Source organism: Erpetoichthys calabaricus, chromosome 12 (assembly GCF_900747795.2).
Source record: "Erpetoichthys calabaricus chromosome 12, fErpCal1.3, whole genome shotgun sequence".
NCBI classification, from domain to species: Eukaryota; Metazoa; Chordata; class Cladistia; order Polypteriformes; family Polypteridae; genus Erpetoichthys; species Erpetoichthys calabaricus.
In genome coordinates, this window is record NC_041405.2 from 162,068,590 (window position 1) to 162,095,835 (window position 27,246).

A 27,246-nucleotide genomic window follows, 5' to 3' on the forward strand; every position below is an offset into this window, starting at 1 on the left:
GACAAATGTATCCATTTAAAATATAAATCTACAATTATAAAGGCCTGCAGAAAGTGTAGGGGGTCCACTGTAGCCCCAGAATGTCTCACATTTTGATATTGTTTAGTCGGAGTGGTGGCTCTGAGGACTGGGACCTGAGCTGGTAATCGGAAGGTTGCCAGTTTGAAAAGCCAGGAGTGACTCCACTCCGTCGGACCCCTGAGCGAGGCAGACCCTTAACCTTCCTCAGTATGACGTTAATGTGCACCCAGCCCTGCAGGCAGGTCCTCCAATGTGCAGGGAACACTCAGCGTTGGTGGCAGGGGTGGCACTCCAGCCACTGTAAAAACCTCCCACTGCTCCAGTGTGGTACTGAGGTGTCCCCCGCTTCACTCAGGTCCCAATCCAGGGGGGCTCATCGTGTGTTGGCTATCAGCCTCCTCCTCTCACACGGGAGTGGGAAACCTTAAACCTCTGGCCTGTGGAGGCAGGTCTCCCCAAGAATCTTTATAAATGAAGGCATTCATTGGAATCAATTAAAAAAAAGCAAACGGGTTTTCCTTAAAAACACAACCCAAGGTGACGTCATTGCAGGCCGCAATCCAAAGACAGTCACAAAATCAAATCAAACTAATAAACGAGATGATGAAGAAGCAGATGAACTGAGCGCTCAGCCCTCCGCCAACTCAACAGTCCACCGGTGGGCCTCACTCCCTGGGAGGAGCCAGCAGCAGTGATGTCAGGCTGGCCCCGCCTCCTGCAGGCTCCACCCACCCTGACTGGGACGCGTTGCTGCAAAACAGAAAGTCCACCGAGAACAACACGGACCCAGAGATCAGAACAACCAGAGAGCACCAAGAAAGGACACGCTGGAGGCCAGCAGATGATTAACGCCTGCCGACTCGTAGCTGAGCCTGCTCTGGCCGCCCACTCCATCCCTCTCTTACTTCTTCCGCTGCTTATCTCACTGAGGGGCTTCGAGTCCCCCGATGATTCCAATCAGTTTGCGTTTTGCTTTCTCTTCCTCTCGTTCGTTTCTCATGGCCATTCAGTTCACGTTTGCTTTTATTGGATCTTTGGCTGTGTCTCCGTCTCCGTCCCTTATCTCTGTGGATGATCTTCTCTTGCAGCTTTTCTGCTTTGTTGCTGTCACTTGTATTTTCCAGCAGCTCAGGATGAAGTGACTGTGACAGCACAGCCATTACGATGGCTCTGAGTGAAGGAGAGGATTGTGTGGGGGGCCCGGCGTTTCACTTATCAGTTTCCATGGTCCTTCATGTCCTGTGTATGGGCGCCAGTGACATTTTCACATGCAGGAAGCCCTACAAGGTCTCACCTCATCTCTCACTGCTTTTATGACAGCAGATAGCAAATCCCCCAGTTGGTCTCTCGTTCTCCAGGAGACCACCAGGCCGTTTGCAGGGCCTTACTCTTTTCATTGAATCCCCAGGTCACCTCTCTGGATCTCCTTGTCCCATAGACCTCTTAGCTTTGTGATGTTCCTCACCAACAGACCCCCACGTTCTCAGATACCAGCATTTGAAACAACACAAGAATAAAGAAGAGGATTGAGGGAAAGGCCCACCTGTTCATTTATAAAGCCCTCCTATGTCTCCTCACCTATCCCAGGTAACTTGGGGCAGCCTGCCCACCTCTTATTTCTCTCATTAAGGGCTCTTCAAGAAATGCAGCTGGATGGTGTGGCGTTTATCTGGGAATCTTCACTCTGCACACAAACTGGGACAGCCATCACTGAGCGAGTGTTGTGACCATGCAAGTCTCTGACTAGGAGGACGTCTCCTTTCTGAAGTCAGCTCCCTCCATTTCATCCGCTCACTGATCAACTTGGCCACACTGGCAGTGCCAATGCCCTCATGGCTGCTGTGCTCTCGTTCTTCAGCCATGGACATTCGATTTTTTCTTACGCTGACAACACGGCCACAACAATGGCTCCCAGTAAAGAGCAGGATTGTTTGGAAGGCCTCAGGTTGCCATTCCCAGACCCCTGATGTGACTTCATAGCCCATCTCTGGTACTTGAGGACAGTCCAGCCCATTCCTTTACATCTTCTCTTGTTCACCTCATCAAAGGGTCACCACACGTCAGCCACTTGGCTCGGGCGGTGCCCACCTCGGTTGTGTGTCTTCACTCTGAGCTGCTAGATGTCAATTTGAACCATTGGACTTAGGGTACAAAATCAAGAATCCATCCTGTCACCAATGTCACCTTCACTTGGGGGGAGCCCACCTTGGTTATGTCCCCTCACTCGGGTCACTAGATTTAGAGTCCCAATGCCTTGAGCAAGTGAGCTAAAGGGGGACTTCCTCCTATCTAGTGACCAGGGGGGCTTCTAACTACGAGGGCAGCTTCTTTTTGAGGTGGGCTCTCCTAATGTCACCGCACTTCGGATCATTCTGTACCCACCACACGGATGCACACTCAGCTCTTACTCTCCCCAAGTTCTTGTGACAATGCAGTCATCATAATGTCATCCAATAAAGAAAAGGACCATGTGGCAGACCCCCGTTTTCATGTGTTGACCCCTCACAGAATGTCACACCCATTTGTTTCCATTTTCTCATACCCACACTTTTTCAAGGGGCCCTTTTCCCTTTTTGTTATTTTCAGACTCTAAGCGTTGGACTTCATTGTTTTCAGTATTGAAGGATTGTGTCATCTTCTACTGGCTCAGCTATTCCTATTGGCCGCCATTTTGACCAGGGGTGCCTACACTTTTGCACACCACTGTTATCTCTGACGGTGTGGTCATGGTAATGACCCCTGGTAAAGGGGGAGGCAGCCATTGCACATGTGGAGTCCATCACACTCCCTGAGCCCGTACTGTGAGTACCTTCTGCTAATCCGGCCGCTCACTTTGATCTTCTAATCTCCTCAAGGTGATTCAAGTCCTCCCTACGGCTGTCAAGAGTGGGCAGAGCGTTCCTTTGTGCCCCCCTTCTGGCACACAATGCCTTTGGATATTCCGTCTTTACATCTCCAGATCCTGACCCACTTATTCCATTTCAGCTTAACCTGGGAACGGTGGCTGCAGGACAGGACTGGCGCGGCTCACTGATGCCAGGTGACCCTACCAGAATGTCCTCAGGACATCGGAATACGTTGAAGGAAAGTTGTGCGGTGACAGGAAGAACATGCAGACTTCTACCGACATGACTGCCTGGTGACTTGAACCCGAGTCCGTCAAGCTGTGGGACTGAAGCACTAAAATCTGTCTGCAAGACACACAGGGCATCCTAAAATGAGGGTTGGTGGGCAAGTGGTGTGGGTTCAAATGGGGAGGTCAGGGACGTGCCAATGAGATGATTGATCAGAAGTCATTCTAGAAACTAGAAGAGGGGGGCAACAAGGGTACTGTGCAGTGGAAGGGACAAAACTGTCTTAACCATTAGGGACAAAGGATCATGGGAAGAGGGACCTTATCAGAAATGGGTGGCATTAACAGTGGTGTCCAGCAGGGGGCAGTGCCAGGGGCCACTACTCCTTCAATGTACATAAACGACCTGACAGAAGTACAAAGAAGCAGCTGGCCAAGTCCGAGGAGGAGACCAAACTGGCAGGAATGGCAGCATTGTCACCGAGGGACTTGGACAGCAGATTTGTGGACAACGAGATTTAATGTGAAGAATTACATGTAGGAAGCAGAGAAGTGGGAGGTCTGAAACTGGAAAGTCCACCTCATGAGAAGGACCTGGGGGTCGTAGTGGACTGGTCAGTGGACAGAAGCCATCAAGAAGGACATGTGGGTTATGTCATCTTCAGAAAGTCTCCAGCCCCCTTCACTTTTCACTTTGAGTTTTCTTCTACTAAAATCGTCCAAGTTAATTTTTTCCTCATCTGGCAACACTGAACATCCCAGAATGACCAAGCGAGAACAGGAGTTTTGGGATTTTTGGTAATTTATTAAAAGTAAAAAACTGAAATACTCACCCCCCCACCCCAAAAAAAACGAGCAGCTGGAGTCTTTCCTTTGGCTCAGGCACATCAACCTCTACTCATCATCACTGAGATGTTTCTACACCTTATGTAGAGCCCACCTGACAGGAATTTAATTGGCTGGACTGATTAGGGCACATCAACCTATAGAAGGTCCCCAAGGTGACAATGACCAAGCCATCACGTTGAAGTGGTGAAGCTGGCAGAGTTCAGAGACAGGATTGTGTTGACACTCAGATCTGCAGAAGGCTGCAGCATTGGAGGTTCCCAAGAGCACAGCGGCCTCCATAATCCTCACGTTGAAAACTGATTCTTCATAGAGCTGGCCATCCAGACAAACTGAGCCAAGTAGGGGTGAAGGAACTCAGTAAGAGAGGCGATCAGGAACCCAGGGGGTGTTCTGACAGAGCTCTAGAGAACCTGAGTGGAAAGTGGAGAAACTTCTAGAATGGCAACCATCTCCCCACTGATCTGGAGTTCATGATGAGTGGCTGTCTGGAGGTGGTCCTCAGGAATAGACACACTAAAGCTCACTTGGAGTTTGTAAAAAGACACCTAAAGGACTCCGAGACTGGGATGAACAAGACTCTGTGATCTGATGAAACCAAGAGTAGCGTCATGTCTGGAGGAAACCACTCATCACCTGGGCAGTGCCATCACAACAGTGAGGTATGGTGGTGGTGGTGGAATCAGGACTGGAAGACCAGGCAGGGATCAGTGAAAGCTAAATGGGGAAAAGTACAGAGACCTCCTTAATGGAGACCTGCTCAGAGTGCTCTGGACCTCCGACTGGCCTGATGTTCACCTTCCAGAGGGACAAAACAAACAAAACGCAAGACTGGCTTTAGGGACAACTCTGGGAATGTCCTCGAGTGGCCAGCTAGAGCAGGGGGTTGAACCCACTCGAACATCCCTGGAGATCCCTGACAATGGCCATCTACTGATGGTCTCCATCCACACTGGACTGAGCTTGAGAGGATCTGCAGAGAAGAACAGCAGGAAATCCCCTGATCCGGGTGGGTGAAGCTTGTCACGTCAAACCAGGAGGACTCCGGGCTGGAATGGCTGCCAAAGGGACTTCAACTCAGTACTGAGGAAAGGCTCTGAATAATAAATCACCAAAAAAATCACTAAACTCCTGTTGGTCATCCTGGGGTGTCGAGTGTTGTTTGATGAGCAAAGAAATGAATTGATTTTAGCACAAGGATGCAACATCACAAAATGTGAAGGGGACTGTAGAGCACTGTATATAGTGCCTTGACGTGTGGCGTACAAGTCAATAGAGGACCACTTGTGCACTATAACCCACTAGTGAGGCGTCACCTGGAGTTGTGTGTTCAGTTCGGGTCTCCATATTATGAAAACAGACCAAGTGGCGCTAGAGAAAGTCCAGAGAGGACCAACTAGGCCGATTCAGGACCAGGGACAGCAGCTGCACTGATTCAGCACCATGGAGAGAAACAGAGCAGGAGAACTGAAGGAGCTGACTGCAGTCGAGGCAGTGACATGACTGAAGAGGACAGACGATGGTGTTAGGTTATATAGCGCCCTGACATTTACAGCGCCAGTCAGCAGGGGTCACACTTCAGCGCTACAACACACACACACACACACACACGTGTGAGAGACGTCACCTGGAGCGGAGTGCCGAGTTACAGAGGAGAGCAGCAGCTGGGTGATTCAGCACCATGGAGAGCGGCTGAGGCGGCGACTTGACTGACGTGTTTAAAAGCTGTAAGGGGCTTAGTGAAGTGGACCCCCACTGTTACCTTACAACACATTCACTAACAAGAACACAGATTTGCTACCGGCTAACTTCTGAGGGATTTTAGAAAGATTTTCAGGACACAAAGTTCCACAGACACATGGAATAGAAGACCAAGTAGTGAGGAGGACTGCAGGACTTGATGGACTCGCCAAACTTAACTTCATGTTATTTTGGACAAAGTATCTCAATAGGACTGGTGGCCAGCGTGGGGGGCGAATGGACTGCGAACGTCTTAAAATGTCCTGAGTGATTCCTGGCCGGTGGTACACACTAAGCTGAGCCCCCCACCCCAACATCACAATGAAGTGCACACAAGTTCTTGCCATCAGCCCAGTTAGAGACCTTGGTGGAGAGGATGAAGGAGCGCACGGTGGGCTTGTAGTTCAAGTCTGAGGCTGAAGCAGGACAGAGGAGAGAGGACGTGATATACGTGGAACATTTTATTGTACAAAAGACACAAACAGCAAAGTGTAGGACCCCAGGTCCCCCAACCGTGTGAACAGAACAGCCCTCAACCCCCTCTACTTTTATTTAACTAGCCATCAACCCAACCCCACCCCCAATCTCAATTCATCCACCCACCTATCCTCATCCTCTTCCTCTTTCCAGTGTTGCTAGTTGGGCTTGGTGAGAATCTGAGCAGCAAACTCGTAGAGCTCCTTGTTGACCTTCTTCAGTGTCCTCACCTCATCTTCCAGCTCGGCCACCCGCATCCTGGTGTGCTCACCGTCTCCAAAGACGTTCTGCAGAGGACACGAGAGACAAGTGTCACCCGAGCCACCCATCACTACCTAAAGCCAGCTGCTGCGCTTCTCTCACTTAGTATCGACAGTGGTGTGAAAACGTAAGTGCACCCTCCTTCAGCTGTGTCCTTTAAGGTCACTAACAATCATTTCATTCTCTTCACATCCTCAGATTCATTCGTTGCCCAGAATGGCGCAGAACCCAATCGACCCCACTGATTTCTCTACCATATAAAATGCTTTAGTGATCGATTTGTTATATAGTGCCTTTCACGTCTATCTTTATATTCACCTTTTATATTGTGCCTTTCACATCTCTCTAAGGTAGTTCTACTCACTAACACTGTTCATTAGCACTGGCAAGTCAGACCTTCTCTGTACTGTGTACAGGCGACATAGTGACCCTATATTATAAAATAATGATGATGAAGAGGAGGATGAAGATGCATTTCACTCAACAACAAAGCAAGCCAACATGCAGAAGCCCGGTGTGAAAAAGTCAATTCCTCATTACAGCATTCCATTCAGTCTAGAAGGAGATTTGAACCCAGGACTGGCCGTCAAGTTCAGGTTGGCAGTGACACCTGGCCAAGGAGGAAGAGGAGCAGCAGACACTCATTTCTCATTTGTACCCTGTCACCTTTCCCTTTCCTTCCTTAATGTCATCTTTTGCTCTTCCCACCCGTCTCTCCTATATAGCGCCTTTCCTACCTCGTTTTTTTTCATGTCTCACCTCAGGAGATGCCATCCCCAGCCTTATACTGTAAACCGTCTCTCCTACCCACCGCCTTGGCACTCCAGGGCATCGACACTCAAGTCCCCCATCAGCTCTCTTCATTTTTGCATCTTAACCTTCCTACCAAACACACCTCCATTATAGCGCCTTTCTCCTCTCAAATCTCCCTGCAGACCTTATTAACACGTTGCCAGCTAACCCCTCGCCCTCGATGCCAGCCCCCACATACCCACTGACCACCAAGGCGCCGCTGGACCATTTCTTTGGCTCCTCCATGTCCTTCAGCATTCCTTACACTGCCACACACCCAGACAATTTCCCCCCCTCTTTTATATAGTGCCTTTCAGAGCAGGCCCTCTCTCCTTTCAAAGCTGTCTGTGGCATCTCCTCGTTTGCTCTTCATCATATCCCTTCCTCCCTCCTCTCATCTTTCATATCACTTTCCTGTAGTGAATTATATCACCCTCTCTTATATAGCGCCTTTCTGACCCCTCGCTTGCTTTTCCAAGTGACCATTCAAGCCCACCTACAATACCCTCTTTTTATGAGCACCTTTCACCTGTGGCTCTTCCCGTCTTTCTCTATTATATAGCGCCTTTCTGAAGGCCCCTCCTATATTTTGGCTCCACCTCCCTTTTTCAGCCCCCTTTCTGTTCATATAGTGCCTTTTCCGACACTGCTCTTTTTGTTTTTTGGTGGGCTCCCACACCCCCCCCCCCATCTCTGATGTTGCTGACCGTGTCCTGCTGCTCCCACCACTTGCACCTGTGTCCTTTACGGGCGCTGCGCTATATGAAACAAGTGGCCATTACTGACCTAGAAATAGTCATGTGACCTGAAATGGTGTGTGCCAATCAAGCTTCCCTAAAAAGGGCTGGCATTGCCCTGGCACTGTGACAGCGGGGACAGCGTACCTTGTTGGTGGCCGCACTCATCAGGGTGAGCAGCTCCTCAGCCTTGTCCAGATACGAGTCCTCCATGCCCTGCAAATCAAAGTCGAGATGGTGGTCAGCGGGCGCTATATACAGCAGCTCATACCACACATAGATGGCGGCACGTGGTTCAAGGATGAGGGCAAAACTTAAAAAGCAGAAAAGTGTGAGGATGACAAGGGAGGTAAGGAAGATTAATGAAGTTCAGCCGGCAGGACGCATCCAACTCCTGGGAAGAAAAATTAGGAAATAAATCAATCAACATCAGAATTCACAGCACGCACAGTGGGATCAGCGCAGATCTGCAATAAGACCCCCACGCACACTTCAGCCCACCCACATTGCTGTCAGGGTCTTCAAAGAGTCACCAGGAGTCAGTTAAAGGTCAACGGTGACCACCAAACCTGGACGGCAGGTCGAATGGCCATTGGCTCCTGGCACCGGCCAGCAGGAGAAGATGGAAAGAAAAATTACCCATCAGGTAGTGCAACAGGCCCCGCCTTCAGTGATGACGTCACACAGGCCTCAACTCACAAAACAAACAGAAGGCCCAGCAGTTTAGTGACCCTTTGGCTGTCTGATATGAGTACATGACAACAGTGGGCATCGGGAAACCATCATGCCCACTGGCACAGAACACCAAGAGTGAGCATCGGGACCCACCATGACCACAAATCACCAAGAGTGGGCACAGGGAGCTGCCATACCTTCTGGTTGGGCACAAATGAACTCTCCATAGTGGGCAACTGGCACAGCTGCTGACCAGGCATATACCCTGACAGACGACTTCCAGAAGGATGGCGCACTATTGCAGAAGGCCAGGACCAGGTGGCAAGACCTCCAGGACCAACTGGGTGACTTAGAGCTTAGGATGTCAATACTGCCCAGTCTTTGTCTGAATGGGGTAATGCAGATGAGTGGGCTCTGGGGGGCGCTGCTCACCACTGCACTACACCACCCACGTTCACCTGGTCAGCTGAAGGGAGTGGGCACCAGCAGTAAAAGGGGGCACAGAGAGAGAGCCAGCCCATCATGAAACAGCAGGATAACTTTGCTGAAAATTCCCCAGCCAAGAACTGAAGCAGGGTTCAAATGTTGTGAGGCAGCAGCAATGCCCACTGTGCTACTTTTGGTGCCCCCTGATCCAAAAGATAAAAAGGCAGTAAAGGAGCAGCAGGAACGCCCCAGTCGGACTCTCAAGCAAATGACCAGCGGCTCCAAGCTCTGCGTTCAAGTCAGCTCAGCAGTGCCCCCTCAAGGTGGTAAATGGAAGTGACATGTGAGAGACCACTGGCATGCTGCCTGCCACACCTGCTTGCTGACCACAAGCACAGAACATGAAGAGTTGGCATCGGCAGACCCACTTACACTGCTGGTGGGCACACAGAACGGGCATACACCTTGATGCACAGTGACGGCGCAATGACTTAGCGCCCTGGGTTCAAGTCAGCTCGGCAGTGCCCCCTCTAGGCAGTCAACGGAAGTGACATTGACAAAACAAAAACATAAAAGCTGGCTGCGGTGGTCCGCTGGCCCTTCGGCCCCATCGCACCCCTAACACCCCCTTCTCCTCACCTGTGTGTTCAGGCCCAGCCGCAGGTTCACCCCCTCCGCTAAGCCGCCCTCTCCGGGGTCCGAGGGATTCAGGTGACGAGAAAAGAGTGGCAGACTGATGCTGGGCCGGCTGTCCGGATAGAACATGTTGGCCGGGGCGGGCATGATGAAGGCGTTGGTGACTGGGCCTGTGAGAAACAAGACGGGGAAGAGACCATCAGACCACCGACCAACATCACAGATGAAAGGCGCTATATAAAATAACAGGCTGACAGAGGCAGTGACACGCCCACTTCCAGCTTGTGGTGAAAGGCACTATATAAGAAAAGCGCTATATAAATGTAATGAATTATTATTATTATTATTATAACAGCTAAAGGCTGTTAAGGTGTAGCAGACATGAGGGGCTCGACCCCCCAGACAAGGGCTAATAAAGAGGCGCTGATGAGTGTGCGTGGCACACATAGTGGGCTTTACTTTTAATCCACCATCCTACAGGTGACTTTTCTGTCTTCATGAAGCCACCACTGTGTGACAAGCCCACCCAGTATAACCCCCACCAAAAAAAATCAATACATCCGTGAGAAAATCAGAACATCAAGCATGTGAAGGCTGGAAAAAGTCACACAGATATATCATGCCAAGCAAGAAAATTATCAGGCGTGACTGGCGCCATAACCCGCAGACTCACGACAACGTGGCCAGATACCCAGGACTTGCCCCTCGGTCACCAAGGAGGACCCCAAGCCCGAGAGGATGGCCTGAACTGTACCCTTCTGGCCGTGTTGTCTTGGTGTCTCAGTCCAAATTCTCCCCAGAGTGTGCGCCCCCCAGTGGCCGGACAGTACAACATACATACAGATGTCAGACCCCCAACAACTGGACACCAGCGTTTGACTGCCCCCTGGTGGTACTCTTCCATACTTTCTAAAATGACTAAACTTTTCTGTGTCCACTAGCGCCTCCAGTTGCCTGCACTTCTGGTCCCTGCCAGGCCACACAATACAAACAGGTAGTGCCACCCCGATGCCCCTGCCATAATGACCAGCACTCAAAGATGTGTGTGAAGAGCTGACAAATGAAGCAAAACTGCCTGGGCGTTCATCACGAGGGGCCAACCAAAAAGGTCACTGGGGTCAGTTAAAGCAAAATGGTGGCAACTGAACTTGGACAGCTAGCCGAATGGCCGTCTACTCCCAGCACTGGCAAGCAGCAGAGGATGGGAAAGAAAATTCAGGAATTACCCATCAGGCCATGCAACAGGACCCACCTCCAGTGATGACATCACAGAGGCTTCAACTGAGTGACCGACAAGTCGGGTGCATGACAAGTTGGGCACAGAACATCAAGAGTGGGCATTGGGACCCACCATGCCCAGTGGCCATGGGCACAGAACGCTAAGAATGGGCATCAAGACCCACCATGTCTGCTGACCACCAAGAGGCACTGGGACACATCAAGCCCACTGACCGCCAAGAGGCATCAATACCTATCACGCCACACTGACCATGGGCACAGACCATCAAGAGTGAGCATTGGGACCCACCATGCCCAGTGGCCATGAGCACAGAACACTAAGAGTGGGCATCAAGACCCACCATGTCTACTGACCACCAAGAGGCACTGGGCACATCATGCCCACTTACCATGGCCAGAGAACACCAAAAGTGAGAATCAGGACCCTTCATGCTTGCTGACCATGGGCACAGACCATCAACAGTGGGCATTGGGTCCCACCGGCTATAGGCACAGACCACCAAGACTGGGCACTGGGACTCATCATTCCTGCTGGCCATGGGCACAGACCACCAAGAGTGGGGATGACCATGGGCACAGAACACTAAGAGTAGGCATCAGGGACTTAGCATGCTGGCTGACCACACTGCTGGGTGTATTTCTTAGCAGAGTGTACCCCCCACCCCAGTGCCAGGGATCATGCAGCACGATTCTCAGACCCCCACCTCTGCTCACCCCTCAAAAACAGTTAAGCATCTGATGATGTGTCTCATGCCTGTCAAATGGCACTTTTCTGTGCCCTTCAGTGCCCCCCTGTAGAGTGCACTTGTGGTCTTTGCCTGGCCATTAACATCCACTAAGGTGAAGCCATCATGTCGCCTCCTAGTGAGGACGTCAAAGGGAGGCTGGCATTCATTGAGATGAGTGGGCAGCATTGACAACCTGAACACATCAGCCAGCCCCTCTCGTTTCCTTCTTTTTCATTTTCCTCACACTGACATTTATGGCCTGTTGGATGTTGGCCCAAACTGGCGAGACAGCATCAGTATGCCCTCTTAGTGCATCTCACTCATGAGTCGTAGATCCCACTGCTGGGCAGGTGCTATAGGTGGCGCTGTTCAGAGTTCACGAGTCAGGATCACCACACATACCACGGGCAGCAAATACCACCAGTCTCTGGCTTCCTTGGGATGCAGCATCTGCTGGTGGGCATGATAAGAGTTGATGGCGTACTCATGGCATTGTAATCAACACCCTTGACTCTCTTTAAAACATTCAAAGCTATTATTTTATATAGTGCCTTTGCGGGTGTGGAGGACTTCAGCCACTCCCCTTCCTTGCCTCACTTCCTGAGCATCAGCTGACCCGGTCTGAACTCGCATGGAATGATGGGCTGGACCAACGCCAACTATGCCTCGGTATCTGCAGTGCCCTGGCACTGACCCGGCATAGAGAGAGAGAGAGAGAGCGCGAGAGCGAGTGCTCATCTCCACACCGTGCCAGCCCAAGCAGCTTCAGGATTTATGGGGCTTCTCAACAGCGGCGGCAGCCATTAGTGTAATTTGACAGTCAGGCGGATGTTCTCTGGACAGCAAAGCGCCGATCGATTTCCATAAGTGAGTGGGCACGGCGATTAGTGCAGGGCGGAATGTTGAAGATGTCCAAGTTTCAGCCGAGGGACCAGGGGCACATCAATGTGTAGAACTGGCGATCCGCACCAAAAGCTGTTATACCCGCTGGCGGTGCCAGCCTCTCTCACATGGGCCAAAAGGGCAGCAGGCCGGCGGGATCGAGTGCCAAGCATTAGGGCAACTGATGTGGCTGCTCTGTTTGAGCAAACTCAAGTTACAACTGGGAAATTCACAGGAGACATCGCCCCCTGCTGGCTGCCGTAAAGGTGTACCGCAACTAAGTGAAGACACTTGACAGCTATGGCACCGCTGCACTGAAACCAATGCCACGTGAGCACCAGCACGTAGACTGATGGCATGGGGTCTTGTATTATCTACCTGTCTGTTAACCTTATAAGACCTCGTATGACCATCATATAGTGCCTGTCAATCATATAAGAGCTTATGCAACCTCCATATGGTGCCCCTCATTACCTGTCCTCTGCCAATCAGATAGCATCGCCCACAACTATTATACTGCTCCTTAATCTATCACTGAACTTCATAAGTCCTTAAACAACCTCCATATGGTGCCTTTCACTACCTAACAACCAGTTAACTTTACAAGATCTTGTGCAACTATATATAGCGCCTTTCATTATCTATCTGCTACCCTTATAAGACCCTGCACAACTATTATACAGCGCCTTTCATTACCTGTCGTCTGCTGACCTTTCATGACTGTCACATGGCTCCTTAACTTATGTGCCTGTTAATGTTACAGGACCTTGCGTGACTTTGTGAATTTCCCCCTGGGATTAATAAAGTATCTATCTATCTATCTATCTATCTATCTATCTATCTATCTATCTATCTACTATATAGCGCCTTTCACCCTCTATAGTATTTGTTAATTTTTAATCGATGTTCCCAGCTATTCTGCAGCACAGCGCTGATGTCTACTGTTAGCCTGATTCCCAACTACTATTTAGCGCCATTGCTAATTTAAAGGAATCTTTTCAAAGTTATTTTATGGCACCTTTCCTCATCTACCAACCTTATGTAACACTATATGGTGCCTTTCCTAATTTATAGTTTTCTAACACATTTCACACCTATTATACAGTGCCTTATTATTACTGACCAATCTGTTGTACCACTGCTATATAGCGCCTTTCATCATCTGTTAATCTTACAAACACTTTCATGAGTGTCATATGGCACCTTTCATAATCTTTCTGACACCTCACATGAAGTGGCCGCGTGGTGGTGTGCCAGGACCCCCCAGTATCCACTGCAGAGTGCCGCTATTGAGAAGCCCCATAAATCCTGAGGCTGCTTGGGCTGGCACGGTGTGGAGATGAGCACTCGCTCGCTCTCTCTGTCGATGCCGGGTCGGTGCCAGGGCACTGCAGAATCTGAGGCATCATTGGCATCAGTCCACCCCATCATTCCATTCGGGTCAGCTGATGCTCAGGAAGTGAAGCAAGGCAGGGAGAGGCTGAAGTCCTCCACACACAGAAAGGCGCTATATAAAATAATAGCTATGAATGTTTCAAAGAGAGTCAAGTGTGTTGATTCCAATGCCACGAGTGCGCCATCCACTCTTATCGTGCTCACCAGCAGCAAGGAAGACACAGACTGATGGCATCTGCTGCCCGTGATGTGTGTGGTGATCCTGACGCTTGGGCATTCAACTCCACCTACTTGGAGCTTCGGGTCGATGGCTGCGGGCTGCAGAGATACAGCCTTGGAAATTCAGGGAATTCCCAAGAGGTCCACCTTTCTTTGTCTTGCAACTGCAGCTGAATCCTCAACCCTCGGTGGCCTGTCCCCAACTACACCATGTGAGCTTCGGCCTGCTCAGACCCAAAAGGGGAAAAGGGGGGCTTTAAACAGTTAATTAAGGGAGAGAAGACCCCTAAAACTCTGGCATATGAGAACAGGAGATCGGGAGGGAGAGCTCACATATTGCGATGTGTAGTCAGCGGGTCACCCACTGATTAATGGTGCCTGCTGATGCCACCTGCAGTGTTATTAAATCTCATGTGTTGAACGGGCTGCCCACCTCCATTCGGGATTCCGAGTCTGTCGACGTGTTGAAGAGCCACTTGAAGACCCTCTGATTTGACGAACTTCTGTCTGACCGACGCTCTTGGGTTTTTATAATTGGGACTTGTAACTCGCTGCCATTTTGTTTGAAACTCTTCACTGGTGGCTTTGTCACCTTGTCCTGTCATATCCTGTCCCCCAGACTGATGTTCACTTCATTATGTTGACCTTCATTTCTAAGTCACTCTGGATAAGAGCCTCTGCTAAGTCAATAAATGGAAGGGTAAACTTCACAAATTGGGAATTTGTGAATAAAAACAGAAAAACAAAGAAAGGGGGCACAAAAAGGGCAATGGGGGTCTCCCTGAAAGGCAATCCAAGGTGAGCAAATCTTAAATCACCAGCAGTCGAAAAGCACAATGAAGCTCAATGAACCACTGCAGGGTCCGTCTCTCTGCCTGTCCCCACCTTGGTATAAAGGCAGAGGGAGGAGCCTGCAGCAGTGATGTCAGAGTGGCCCCGCCTCCTGAGGCCCCACCCACCTGAGACAGAATAAATGGTAAACAAACCTTACAGTAGTAAAAAAATGAAAATAATCATACAGGTTATTTATATAGCGCCTTTCCTGTGCTGAAAGCAGAAAACACGCACAAATCATAACAAAATCACAAGAGTCACGAGACGAGTACACAAAGGTAAACGTGACGGTGACAAAGAAACAAGCCGGCCAATTCACTTCCAGTCATGAAAACCTCGGGTGACACTCTACAGTCACGTTCTCGTATTCGCACATCTCAGGCGTTTTATTGCATCAACTCGCCATTACATCTTCAAACAACAGATGTTCCCTGGGAAATCAAAATGCAGAACGAGCGACAAAAATAAAACACGGACATGCTAATTAAACCGACAGGTGGCCCCCATCTTTGATAGGTGCATTATTAACATTTCCAGTGCCATTTATGGATGGCGGGCAGCCCAACTCAACTCCTGAGGGGCCCACCGCACTCAGCACTGCCACCTGCTGGCCCCCAGTGGGACCACACTGGCACCTGACCTGCTGGCTGCCCATCGAGTTCTCAGGCGGCCCGAGCGCCTGATGCACATCACAAGAGCAGCTGCAGAGTGAGCTCAGCACAGGAAGGCTGCCATTGCATTGCGTTGCACCCTCAAGTGTTCTGGTAGAGCACTGGCCGTGAAAGGCACTATATGAAAGGGAAGCTGCTCAACTTCCAAACTAGCAGAATTCCTAAGAATCAAGTGGGGTTCACCACTGCATGTGCTCAGAAGACACCGGTACTTGGGGTCCCTGACAGCTGTGACAGCACATTTCTAAAAAGCACCCAAAATCAACAGGACCGTCTCAGAGCGGGTGGCCACACCAACAGACATGCTGACCTCCGATTAAAGAGGAGCGAGTGCAGAGCGGACCCTGCATAACGCCAACTTTTACGAGATTCCCAATTCCCATCCTTTAAAGTGGGATATAAAGCTATATACTGTATACCCTGCCATTCTTTCTTATATTCTGTAAGTGCCTTGAGCATGGGAAAGGTGCTATATAAATAAAATGTATTATTATGATGTGCAATTCTTGAATGTTCTGCACCTCAGCACTGCCACCTGCTGGGTCTCAGTGGTGCTGCACTGGCAGATCTCCACTCTGATCTCTCGACTGCCCGACTTGACCAGAGGCTCTCGGCTCGGCTACCCATCGACTTCTCAAGACGGCTTCAGCTCCTGATGCACATCACAGATGCTGCTGCTGAGTAAGGTCACCATGGGTGGGCAGCCAGACGACCAGGGGGGCACTGACATGTGACTAACCAGGAATGTGCTGACCCTCCAGAACCCAAACTGGACATCTTTTATGAGATTCCTAATGTTGATTCTCTAAAGAGCAACTCCAAAACTGCAATTCCCAATTCAATTCCTGAAAGCCCACCTCCTCAGCACTGCCACCTGCTGGCTCTCAGTGTTCCACACTCACTGGCCACTTTATTAGGTACACCTGCTCAACTGCATGTTAACGCAAATCTCTGATCAGCCAATCACACGGCAGCCACTCAATGCACTTCAGCTTGTAGACGTCGTCAAGACCACCTGCTGAAGTTCAAACCAAACACCAGAATGGAGAAGAAAGGGGACTGAAGTGACTTTGAATGTGGTGCCCTGGGTGTTGCTGCCAGGTGGGCAACTGTTGATCTACTGGGATTTTCACACACAACTATCTATGGGGTTTACAGAGAAGGGTCTCAAAAAGGGACTCTGAGGACAGCTCCCCTCCACTTTCGATTGTGGACCACATGACCCCAAAAATGGACTAATTGGAGACCTGAAGACCAAAAGCTTGAGAACCAAGTGTTCTGGTAGACGGGACACCTGGGGCCGCCTCACTGCATTCAGAGAGCCAGTTGAGAGGTGGAGGACACGACTTGTGGAAGGAGGAGTGGAGGTGGACAACAGATAAAGAAAGAAAGAGAGAGAGAGAGAGACTGGTGTATTTAGTGCTCGTTGGTACTCTGCTGGAGTGGTGGGAAATGAGGGGATGAAAAGTTTCCCACTTAATAAACGTGTGTTTTGTGCTGGACTTGGGCTCGGTGTCTGTTGTGCGCCCCCTACAGTCCACAGAGACACACAGCATCCTACTTATCAACTCAGCAGAACACCCGAGAGCTGAACTGATGAGCCAATGAGCGACACCCGAGACCCCCATTCTCTAGCAGACATTCGTAATTGACAGGACCATCTCTGTCTGCCCTGCTCAGAGTGGGCAGCACACAAACAGATAAAACAGAAATGACGGGCAGCTGACCCTGCTTAACACACACAAACAGGACGTCTTTTATGGGACCCCAGATGGTGGATTTGCCACATGGAATTTCTTGGACGTCAGCGGATGCCAAGTCAGCTGGGTGCAATTCCAACTCCTGAATGGCATGCCTCGACACTGCCACCTGCTGGCCCCCCAGTGGCACTGCACTAGCACCTAACATGTTGGCTGCCAGATGCGACCCAAAGCTCTCACTGCGACTGTCCATCGCGTCCTTCAAACGGACAAGCACACCTCTGGTGGCACATCACAGAAGCAGCCACAGAGGACGCTCACCAAGGGCCTGGCAGCCACTTTACGAGTAAAGGTGAAGGCGACTCAGTGTGCTGGTGCAGCACGACCCAAGAAAGGCACTATATGGGGCACAAGGCCTCCTAGTTTCAAGTCGACAGCATTGCGGAGAGCTGAGCACACTTCACTGACTGACGCCCATGACTGGCATCACAGACACCCGGGTCGGCACTTTCCTAGCAAGCCCTCGCAATCGACGGGACCATCTCTGTCCGCCCCACTCAGAGTGGGCAGCCACGCGAACGGGAACGCTGACATCTGATGGATGGGGTCTTACATTTGCTGCTTGGTCGCGGAGAGATAACCGTGGCAAGGAAATAAATCAAACTTGAAGGGCTGGCAAAAGACGTGTCACCCGCCGTGAGCGGGCTGTTAACTTCATGTTTCAAGGGAGGAAGATAAGACGGGAGCAGGCGAGCGACAGAGGCAGACACTAAAAGGAGGCCGCGGGGGCAGTCGGATCGACTTGCACAGAAGTGCCGACGTGGCTCAGCGATGGCCGTCCGCCTTTAAGCACTCAATCTCATTTAGCGCCTTTCCACAATGAACGCCATCTCAGCTGACGTTACAGCCTGGCAGTCAGCGCCACTTACACCGAGGATGGCTGTTGGAGATGCAACCTGGCACTGGAACCTTGTCATTCCACCTCTTAGCCACTAGGGGGCCACACCATCACACAAGTACAATTGACCTTACCTAGTAACAGCAGAGTAACCGCCAAGAGAAAGAACGCATTTCATTTAAAACATTCACTAGCTATGCTACCCGTCTAAGACCTCGGCATTAATGTTTGTAGCGCCATGCACTGCATGAGTCTCTAGTACATGCTATTTGGTATGGCATTCATAAAAGCAGGGTTAATGTTTCTGACGTGCCATCTGTTGGAATGACAGACATAACAACTGGATGAATAAACAGACACTTATTTGTAGTAATAAAGTGCATCACTACAAATGTTTTGATGCACCATCTGTTGGAATGACAAATGCAATGCATAGGTCTCTGTTAAATGCCATTTGTTGTGGATTCGTGAAAGCGTGTTAATTAGAACATTTGAACAATTGAGACAAGAACAGGCCATTCAGCCCAAAAAAAGGACATCAGTCCTATCCACTTAAAACTTCTAAAAAAAAATATCAAGTTGAGTTTTAACGTCTCTAAAGTCTTACACGGTCTTCCACACTACTTGGTAGATTACTCCAAGTGTTTATGGTTCTCCATGATATGTTGTGATGCTCCATCTGTTGGAATGACAAACGTAATGTGTATGTCTCTGTTATGTGCCATTTGGTATGGGATTCTGAAAAGCAGTGTTAATGTTTGTGATGTGCCATCTGTTGGAATGACAGACATAACTACTGGATAGACACACAGACAACTTATTTGTAGTAATGCATTAGTACACATGTTTTGATGCACCCTCTGTTGGAATTACAAATGCAATGCATATGTCTCTGTTCTAAGCCATTTGGTGAGGAATCATAAAAGCAGTGTTAATGTTTCCAATGTGCCACCTGTTGGAATGAAAAATGCAATGCGCTTCATTACTACAAATGTTTGTGATAAACTGCATCCTAGCAATGGCCATCGCAAAATGCCAACTCCTACATTGGCTTTGTGGCAGTTAAATAGATTCAATTAAGAAAACAAAATATCTTATTTAAATGGTATATAATAATATTTTCTGAATATTTGACTCATTAAGCAAATCTAAAAGATCTGTAGGTCTAAAACAAAATTATAGAAAGAACAGCAGTTAGAACAGCCACACGCCATTTTGATTCACATAAACAGATGAAGCAGACCCGGCCAGGACGCCAGTCCACCACAGGGCACCCTCACCCAAAAGCAAGTTCCCACTTCCTTCCAGGAGACCCCTCAGCCCCCAGTGAAGCAAAGAAGAGCAGCGCAGTCACGTCCTTGCCAGCCACAGCCACCTACTCACACGTCTGTGGCGGTGAGCGCCACCTGCTCCGGCACATTCCGCCACGTCACTCTGCCAATGGGCTGATTGGGCCCCAGCCGCTCATCGACTTCTGGATTACGAATTCACTCTTTGATTGGCTCCAGAATTCAGGTCAGGAAACAGTCGCTCACAGTATTTATGAAGCTAATCAATAAGGAGCAATGAGATTAAATACGGTCCAGCTGAGGGTCATTTACAAGGAGACCCCGGCCTAGCAAGATGCCCTGGCAAAGCCTCACCTCCTACGTAACGGCCGACGACTCTTCAGATTAGGACAGCAAATCTGCTCTACCAAAAGGGCCACAGACCAGGAGTGTAACATAATGAAGAAAATGATGGAAGGGATCATAAAGGAAAAGACTGGGCAGCACATGTCCAGAAGTGGAGAGTTAGGGAGCCGTCAGCCTGGCATCAGACAAGACAAAGAGGTCCTGGGTCACTAACATCCTAGGAGATAGCAACAAAATCGAGTGATCTGAGGGGTGCAGATGGAAAAGGTGATCAAACTACAGAAAGTGGGCATTCAGGGCATGGTGTGTAGGTGGGTACAAAATTAGCTTTCATACCCACACAACAAAGGGTTATGGGGGAGAGGAACCTGGTGAGAATTATGAGATGTTTACAGTGGTGTCCAGCAGGGGTCAGAGCTGGGGCTGCTGCTCTCTTTAACAAACATAAACCACCTGACAAGAACAGAAAGAACTAGCTGGCCAGGTCTGAGGAGGACACCAAGCCAGGTGGACAAGCAGATCTTCCAGAATCAGTTTAGCTGGACAGCATGCAGGCTTAGGCAGTGTAGCAGTAGAAGAAACTTCATGTAAGTGACTGTGGAGAATTACACGGAGAAAGTAACACGTTAGGTTGAAATACACACTGGGAGATCTGACACGTGATAGGACACCTCAGGAGAAGGACTGGTCATTCTCTACATCAAAAGACAATGTGCTGAAGCCATTAAGAAGGCAAACAGGACATGAGGTTATATAGCGCCCTGATATGTGGACCACAAGTCATATTGTGTGCAGTTCCGGTCTCCATATTACAAAAAAGACAATTCAGCACTGGAGAACAAACACAGGGGAGCTGATTGAGGACCATGGAGAGCAGGTGGAGAGGAAAGACTGAAATTTAATGCAACTGGAGACTATGAGGTGAATTCAGGACTGAAGGAGATGGAAGCCATTTAGAATGCTAATAAGATGTGAGATTATATGGCACCCATGATGTGTGGACTACAAGTCAATGGAGATTACACCTAAGCCATCACACACACTAGTGAGGACTCACCTGGTGTGTGGGGTGCAGTTTGGTTCTCCATATATAAAAAAGACAAAGCAGCACTGGAGAAGGTTCAGAGGTTAGCAACAAGACTGATTCAGCACTATGGAGGGCAACCAAGGAGGAAAGAATGAAGGACACAAGGGTTTAATAGTTCAAACAAAGAGAGATTAAGAGAAGATATGAGGTTAAGTTGTGTTGGATCGACTTTGGTGCTGATACCAGGTACCAAAACAGTTCTGAAGTAAATCACGGAAAACTCCATAACTGCCCATCTTATTCCAGCCTCCCTGATGCATCACACTGCTTTGCTGCATCGTTTCCCTCTTAAATCCATGAAGTCCCAAATATGGCGGATGTTGGCCTCTCCATGAACTTCCGGTTGTTGATGAAGCTCATGCTTTCGTTTCGTGAAGACTATGAAATGAACATTTTTACACAACTGCAATAGCGGGTTTGGGGGGAGTCAGTGGATTGAGAGGAATGGTGACCTTTACTTCAGGTATCAAAAACCCATAATTTATTGGTACTGTTTTAAAATTTGGACTTTTCTGGAAACCATGCAAGCCTAACTGGAAGTGCTTTAATGTGATGTCAGGTTATCTAGTGCCCCGGACGTCCATGGACATTATCTTTAAGTTATCAACCTTACTAGTGAGGCCTCACCTGCAGATCTGTCAACCGTTTTGGTCTTCATATAAAAAAGACAAAAACACCACCAGTGAAAGTGCAGAGATGAGGAGCCGGGCTGATTCAGCACCATGGAGAGCAACTGAGGAGGAACGACTGAAGGACCTGAACATTTAAAGTTAAAGCAAATGGGGATTAAGAGGTTGACAGGATTGACGAGGGCGGAAGTCATTAAGGAGGCGAATAAGATGTGAGGTTACATAGCGCCTGATGTGTGGAGGACAAGTCAACGGAGATTATGAATAAGCTTTATAACACAATAGTGAGGCCTTATTAGACAAAGTCCATAGAAGAATGACGGGACTGACTCACCATCATGGACAGCAACTGTAATGAATCAGGTCTCATGGAGGGCAAGCAGAGGACAACTGAAGGAGCCGAACCCTTAAAGTTCAAACAAACAGCCAGCAGCCATCCCACCTGTGCTGCTCCGTCAGTGAAGTGTGCTCAGCTCTCCGCAATGCTGCCGACTTGAAACTAGGAGGCCTTGTGCCCCATATAGTGCCTTTCTTGGGTCGTGCTGCACCAGCACACGGAGTCGTCTTCACCTTTACTCGTAAAGTGGATGCCGGGCCCTTAGTGAGCGTCCTCTGCGGCTGCTTCTGTGATGTGCCACCAGAGGTCTGTTCAGCCCCAGTCAGTATTTGGATGGGAGACCATCTGCAAAAAGCTTGGGTTTGCTGTAGGAAGAGGTGTTGGTGAGGCCAGCAGGGGGCGCTTACTTTGTGGTGTGTGTGTGTGGATCCCAATGCCACAGTTCAGTGACGATGGCGTCGTTCTTCTGGTTACATGTAAAACCTGAGGTTCTGACTCTCTGTAGTCATAAAGACCACTGGGCGTTCTTCAGAAACAGTAGGGTGTATCACGATGTCCTGGCTAAAGTGCCCGCTACCGCTTGATCATCACGGCCTCCTAATCAATCCACGTCTCTAACTGGCGGTCTCTCTCACCACTTCACCACCTAAGAGCTAATGTGTGGCACAAAAATGGCTGCCACTGCATGATCCAGGTGGGTGCTGCACATTGGTGGGAGTTCTCTTCTGTCTATGTAAAGTGCTTCAAGTAGTGAGAAATGTGCTATATAAATGTAACTAATGGTTATTATTAAGAGAAGATGTCACTGATGTGAGGTTCGACAGCGCCCATCACGTGTGGCGTACAAGTCAATGGAGGTTATGAACAAACTTTACAACACAATAGTGAGGCCTTATGAGAGAAAGTCCAGGGGAGAGCCACTAGACTGATTCAGCACCATGGACAGCAAGTGTAATGACTCAGGACAATGGAGGACAAGCAAAGAGGAATGATGGACGGGGCCCGAGGCTTTACAAGCAGACTGAGAGAAGATGTGATGGAAGTATTTGAATTGTACTTAAGGGGGTGCCCATCACGTGTGACGTACAAGTCAATGGAGGTTACCCCGTAAGCGTCATGCTAAGCTTAGGCCCATTGACCTTCTCTAATAAACCAAGCTGCAAGTGGAGGAAGGTTTTGGGCCACAGATCAATCAACTTTTAATTTATATAGCGCATTTCTATAGTGCAGACCGCCCAGTGTGCTTCACAAGGGCAGTCCATTCATTTACATGTAATTTTTACCTTTGGGGCTCACAGGCTGAATCAGCGTCATTGGGCATAACAGCCCAATGCTTTACCCACTGTGCCACTCTGCCATCAGTGACACCCAAGCATATGTAGAAATCAGAGTAGGAATTTAGCGACCTTCTCATCACACTCAACGTCACTTTGGAGAATTGAGGCCGACAGGTTTGACGAGCTTGTTGGGCTGAATTAGTTTGTCCTCGTCACCTTCGTCCTAACAGAGTCACAAAGAAAAGCAATCAGACAGCAACCTACGACAAAGAAAAAGACCAAGCCTCCCGGACAGGTCAAAGTGGGCAAGACGACGGGCTTGTGTCCGGGCTTCACAGCACACTCTCATCTTCTCCATTCCTCTCCTCGAGATTCGGCTCTCATATTCTTCGCTCTCCCATTCCTCTCATCCTCTTCGCAGCTCATCCATAATGCATGTGATGCTGTTCTTACATTAACAGAGACGCAGCCCACCCTCCCCATGTCAAGGTGCTTTTGTAAGGAATGCTAAAAAGACACGGGGGGGGGGGGAGAGAGGAGGAGGAGGAGATGGGGGGGATAAGAGTCCACTCACTGCCGCAGACGTTGGCGTAGAGAGGAATGGGAAGCCACCAATAGAGGAAGGGATTCCTTGATGAGCCTCCCACATCCAGGCTTTCCGTTCCGCACAGTCTCCTTAATCCCCCCAGTGCAGGTGACATTTGTGTTTCCTATTTATGTCCTCTGAATCCACAGCTCTGGTAAGCTTTCAGGTCAGTTTACTTCTGTCAAGCGCAGGCTCAGTTCACAGGTGATTACAATTCAGAATCTTCACACACACACACACGAGTGTGAACACGCGCCGAAACAAAGTGGAGTCAAACTGAGTGCCAGGAGCGGAGCCTCCAGTGTCCTGAATCTGCTGCAGTATCTCGTGTCCCACCATGCAGGCAGGGGGGCTGCACCTATATAACAAACCCCAAAACTCACAAGACGGGCATCCCATGGCCCGCTGTTATGGCTCAGCCGTGGCTTACGTTGATTTGGTATTTGTGTTGTTTTTATGTCACTTTACTTACATGTTGTTTCTAACATACGTCACAGGACACATGGTCCTCTTTAAAGGGTGACTGTGGCTTTTGGGTAGGAGCCGATGTCATTAGATGGTGCCCAACATTCTTCGGATGTTCCAACTGTAACCCCCTCCTGTTGGTGGGTTGGCAGCGGTGGTCCAATCACTGCCCATCAGTTCCTGACCTTCAGCTCCTCTGCTGCCTCACTCAGCCCCATCTTCCTCTCCATTCCCGAGGATCCCACGGCCGTAAGAAAATTCCATGTGACTTATGCTGGGAATTCTCTGGGAACAGCAAGGCCTCCCAACTTCTATCCCTGCTTTCTTGGACCAAGTCCTGGCATCTCCATACCACACACTTATTCTCATGACACAATGAATTTGACCAGGATGACCCTCTCCTTGCTTGTTCTGACCTGATGACTACATCTGACCTCAGAGATGTGTGGATGACAGGGTTGGAACTGCGACCTCCTGACCCTTTTCCGCCCTCATTTCCCACCCTTGTGCCCCCTGCTCTTACTTGAGGTGGGTTCAATGTATGGACTGTGAGCTTCACTCTGAGTGCATTCCTTGCATTTTGTGGGTGGAGCCCTACAGGGCGGGGCACCATGACGTCACTGCCGAAGGACCGCCCACAGTCTTTATATACTGCAGCTGACATCCTTCAAGGGCTCATTGACATTCAAGGGTAGATTTGCCCATTTGTGAGTTTTGCTTTTCTGGTTCTGCATTTACTACTTTATTATTTTATTTATTTATTTGGTTTATGATTTCTGAATTGTGGAGTTGGACTTGTTTGGTGGGTTTTGCTTTTTTAGGCATTTCTTTTTGATTGAATATAAAGTCTTCATTTATAAACTTAGATTGTTAGATTGATCTCCCTAGCCTGGGGTTTATGGTATCCTTTCCCTTGAACTTTAAAAGCTAATTCCCGTTTAGGTCCATGTGAGCTGAGGCCTGCCTGTGGAGTTTGGGGATCAGGCTTCCTGGTGGGAGAGCTAGGTTAAGGAAGCCCCCTGGCCTGGTTTAGGGGTCTTTTAGAGGCCCTCACCCATGTTCTTATTTCACGACACCCGTAATGAGCCCAAGACCTTCTTGGAGTTTTGCTCAAGAATCCCAACTCCCGGACCCCAAGCAGGAGTGTGCTGCCACCTTGTCTACTCCTGGAAGTGACGTTACGACGCACGACTTACTGTACGGGTGTCATGTGGCAGCAGGGAGGAAGTGCTGCTATCAACAACATGGCCACCAATCTGAAAATGGTGGGGTGGTGATGCCAGTTTGGGGTCTATGGCAGTGTACAGGTTTTTAGTAAAATCAGTGCACTCCGCTCAGGGCCTGGGGTGTTGATGGGGGAAACTGGTGGACCCCCACCTTCACGTGCAGTTCAGCCAATTTCATTATTAGCACACTGGGGTGAGTAACTGGGCACCTGTGCCCACTGCAGCATAAAAGGAGCCCGAGACGGGAGAGACCGGGACAAGCAAAGAGACGGAGATGGGTAAAGGAAAAATGAAGAGGCAGGATGGTGGGCGGGCTGGTGCCATAGTGTGCAGGTAAGCAGTCGTGAAGAGGGCAGAGAGGGACGAGCAGATGGCACCCATGAGGCAGGGGCAGGCCTGGCAAGTGCCCAAGGAGCAGGAGTGACCAAACGCTCTAAGTGGGCATTGGGATGGCGGTGGGAACATGAGGTGGCTTTGAGGGATGACTGCACTTGGCCAGGAGTGGACCACCAGGGCGCTTTAGAAGGAAACACGAAGGCTTGTGATTTGAAGCGTTTTGGATGATTTCTGTATTGATGATCACCGCTACCACTATAAACAATAGCGACTCACAGCCCACCAGCTGCCCCCCGGAGCCCAAATGTGGCTGAGAAACCCTGCTATATAGTGTCTTTCATGCTACTGCTGTGTTATACAGCATCTTTCACATCTCTCTATTACTCATATAGTGGCCCCCCCTCTATATAGCGCCTTTCACATCTCTGCAGTATGGGGTCCCTCGTTGTCCTGTGCTGACCCCCCACATCTTTGCTCTCTTACGCCGGTGGGCTCCTGTCTTGTTGCTTTGATATTTGACATCACACTGTGCCACCTCCAGTCAGGGGAAGTGGCCAGTGGGGGGGGCTGCTAGTGACAAAATGACACAAAATGACATCTTGTCCCATAAACCAAATTCCAATAAAATAAGAAAACGCTAGAAAAAAAAAAAAACGAGCAATAAATGCAGAGAGGAGTCCACCATGATCATCGACTGCTAACGGTCAGAACACGGACAGAGGAAGAGCAAAGACGAGGCAAGGCGGTGAAGAAGGGGGGCCGACGGGGGCAAAAATCAGGAGAATGAAGAAAAACACATGAAGGGGAATGTGGGGGGGGGGGGGCAGTAAATGCAAAAAGAGCCTGAATGACAGAAACACAAAACTGTGAAAGGCGCTTTATAAAGGCGGTGACAGTGTGCAGCCACCTGAGCTGACAGGAAGTGCTTGGCGGTGACCTGGAGCTCGTGACAGACAGACGGACAGACAGACGGACACCTGCCAACGAGCTGCCAGATTTCATGACATTACTTTTTTTTGACAGTTTTTTCTTCCCCTTTTCCTGGACATTAAATGGGGTCACTTTGGTGCCCCCCAATCTTTGTCTCATTTCAGAGTCGTATTTACTATTTATATCCTTTTATTGTTCATACCCTTCATTTTTATATAGCGCCTTACCGGTCAGCCCCACCACAAGGCTGTGACAACCCGGATGTTAATTCACAAGACACTTCAAACACAAGTCAGAAGGAAGCTGGCAGATTCTTGTGCCATCTTTTAGAGCACCAATCCATAGAGCATGCCATGCCAAGGCCAGCTGCTTAATATCTCCAGACTGGCAGGTCAGGGTCACACAAGGAGTCAAAGGTGGGGACACCCACCGTAGGTACAAGTTCCACACCCCACCAGTAAGGGGTCTGTCAACCTGACTGCCTATGAC

General features: G+C 49.4%; 1 protein-coding gene across 1 annotated transcript in view; it reads right to left on the bottom strand.

Annotated features, from left to right (window-relative positions):
* Positions 1–6,134: 6,134 nt before the first annotated feature.
* Positions 6,135–27,246, bottom strand: part of wdr18 (WD repeat domain 18) — a 78,669-nt gene continuing 57,557 nt past the window's right edge. Inside the window, exons 8-10 of the mRNA XM_028816656.2 lie at positions 9,688–9,854; positions 8,095–8,163; positions 6,135–6,444 (exon numbers count right to left, since the gene is read on the bottom strand). Coding sequence (XP_028672489.1) covers positions 6,316–6,444; positions 8,095–8,163; positions 9,688–9,854 — 365 coding nt within the window. The 3' untranslated portion in view covers positions 6,135–6,315. The remainder of the gene's footprint in view (positions 6,445–8,094; positions 8,164–9,687; positions 9,855–27,246) is intronic.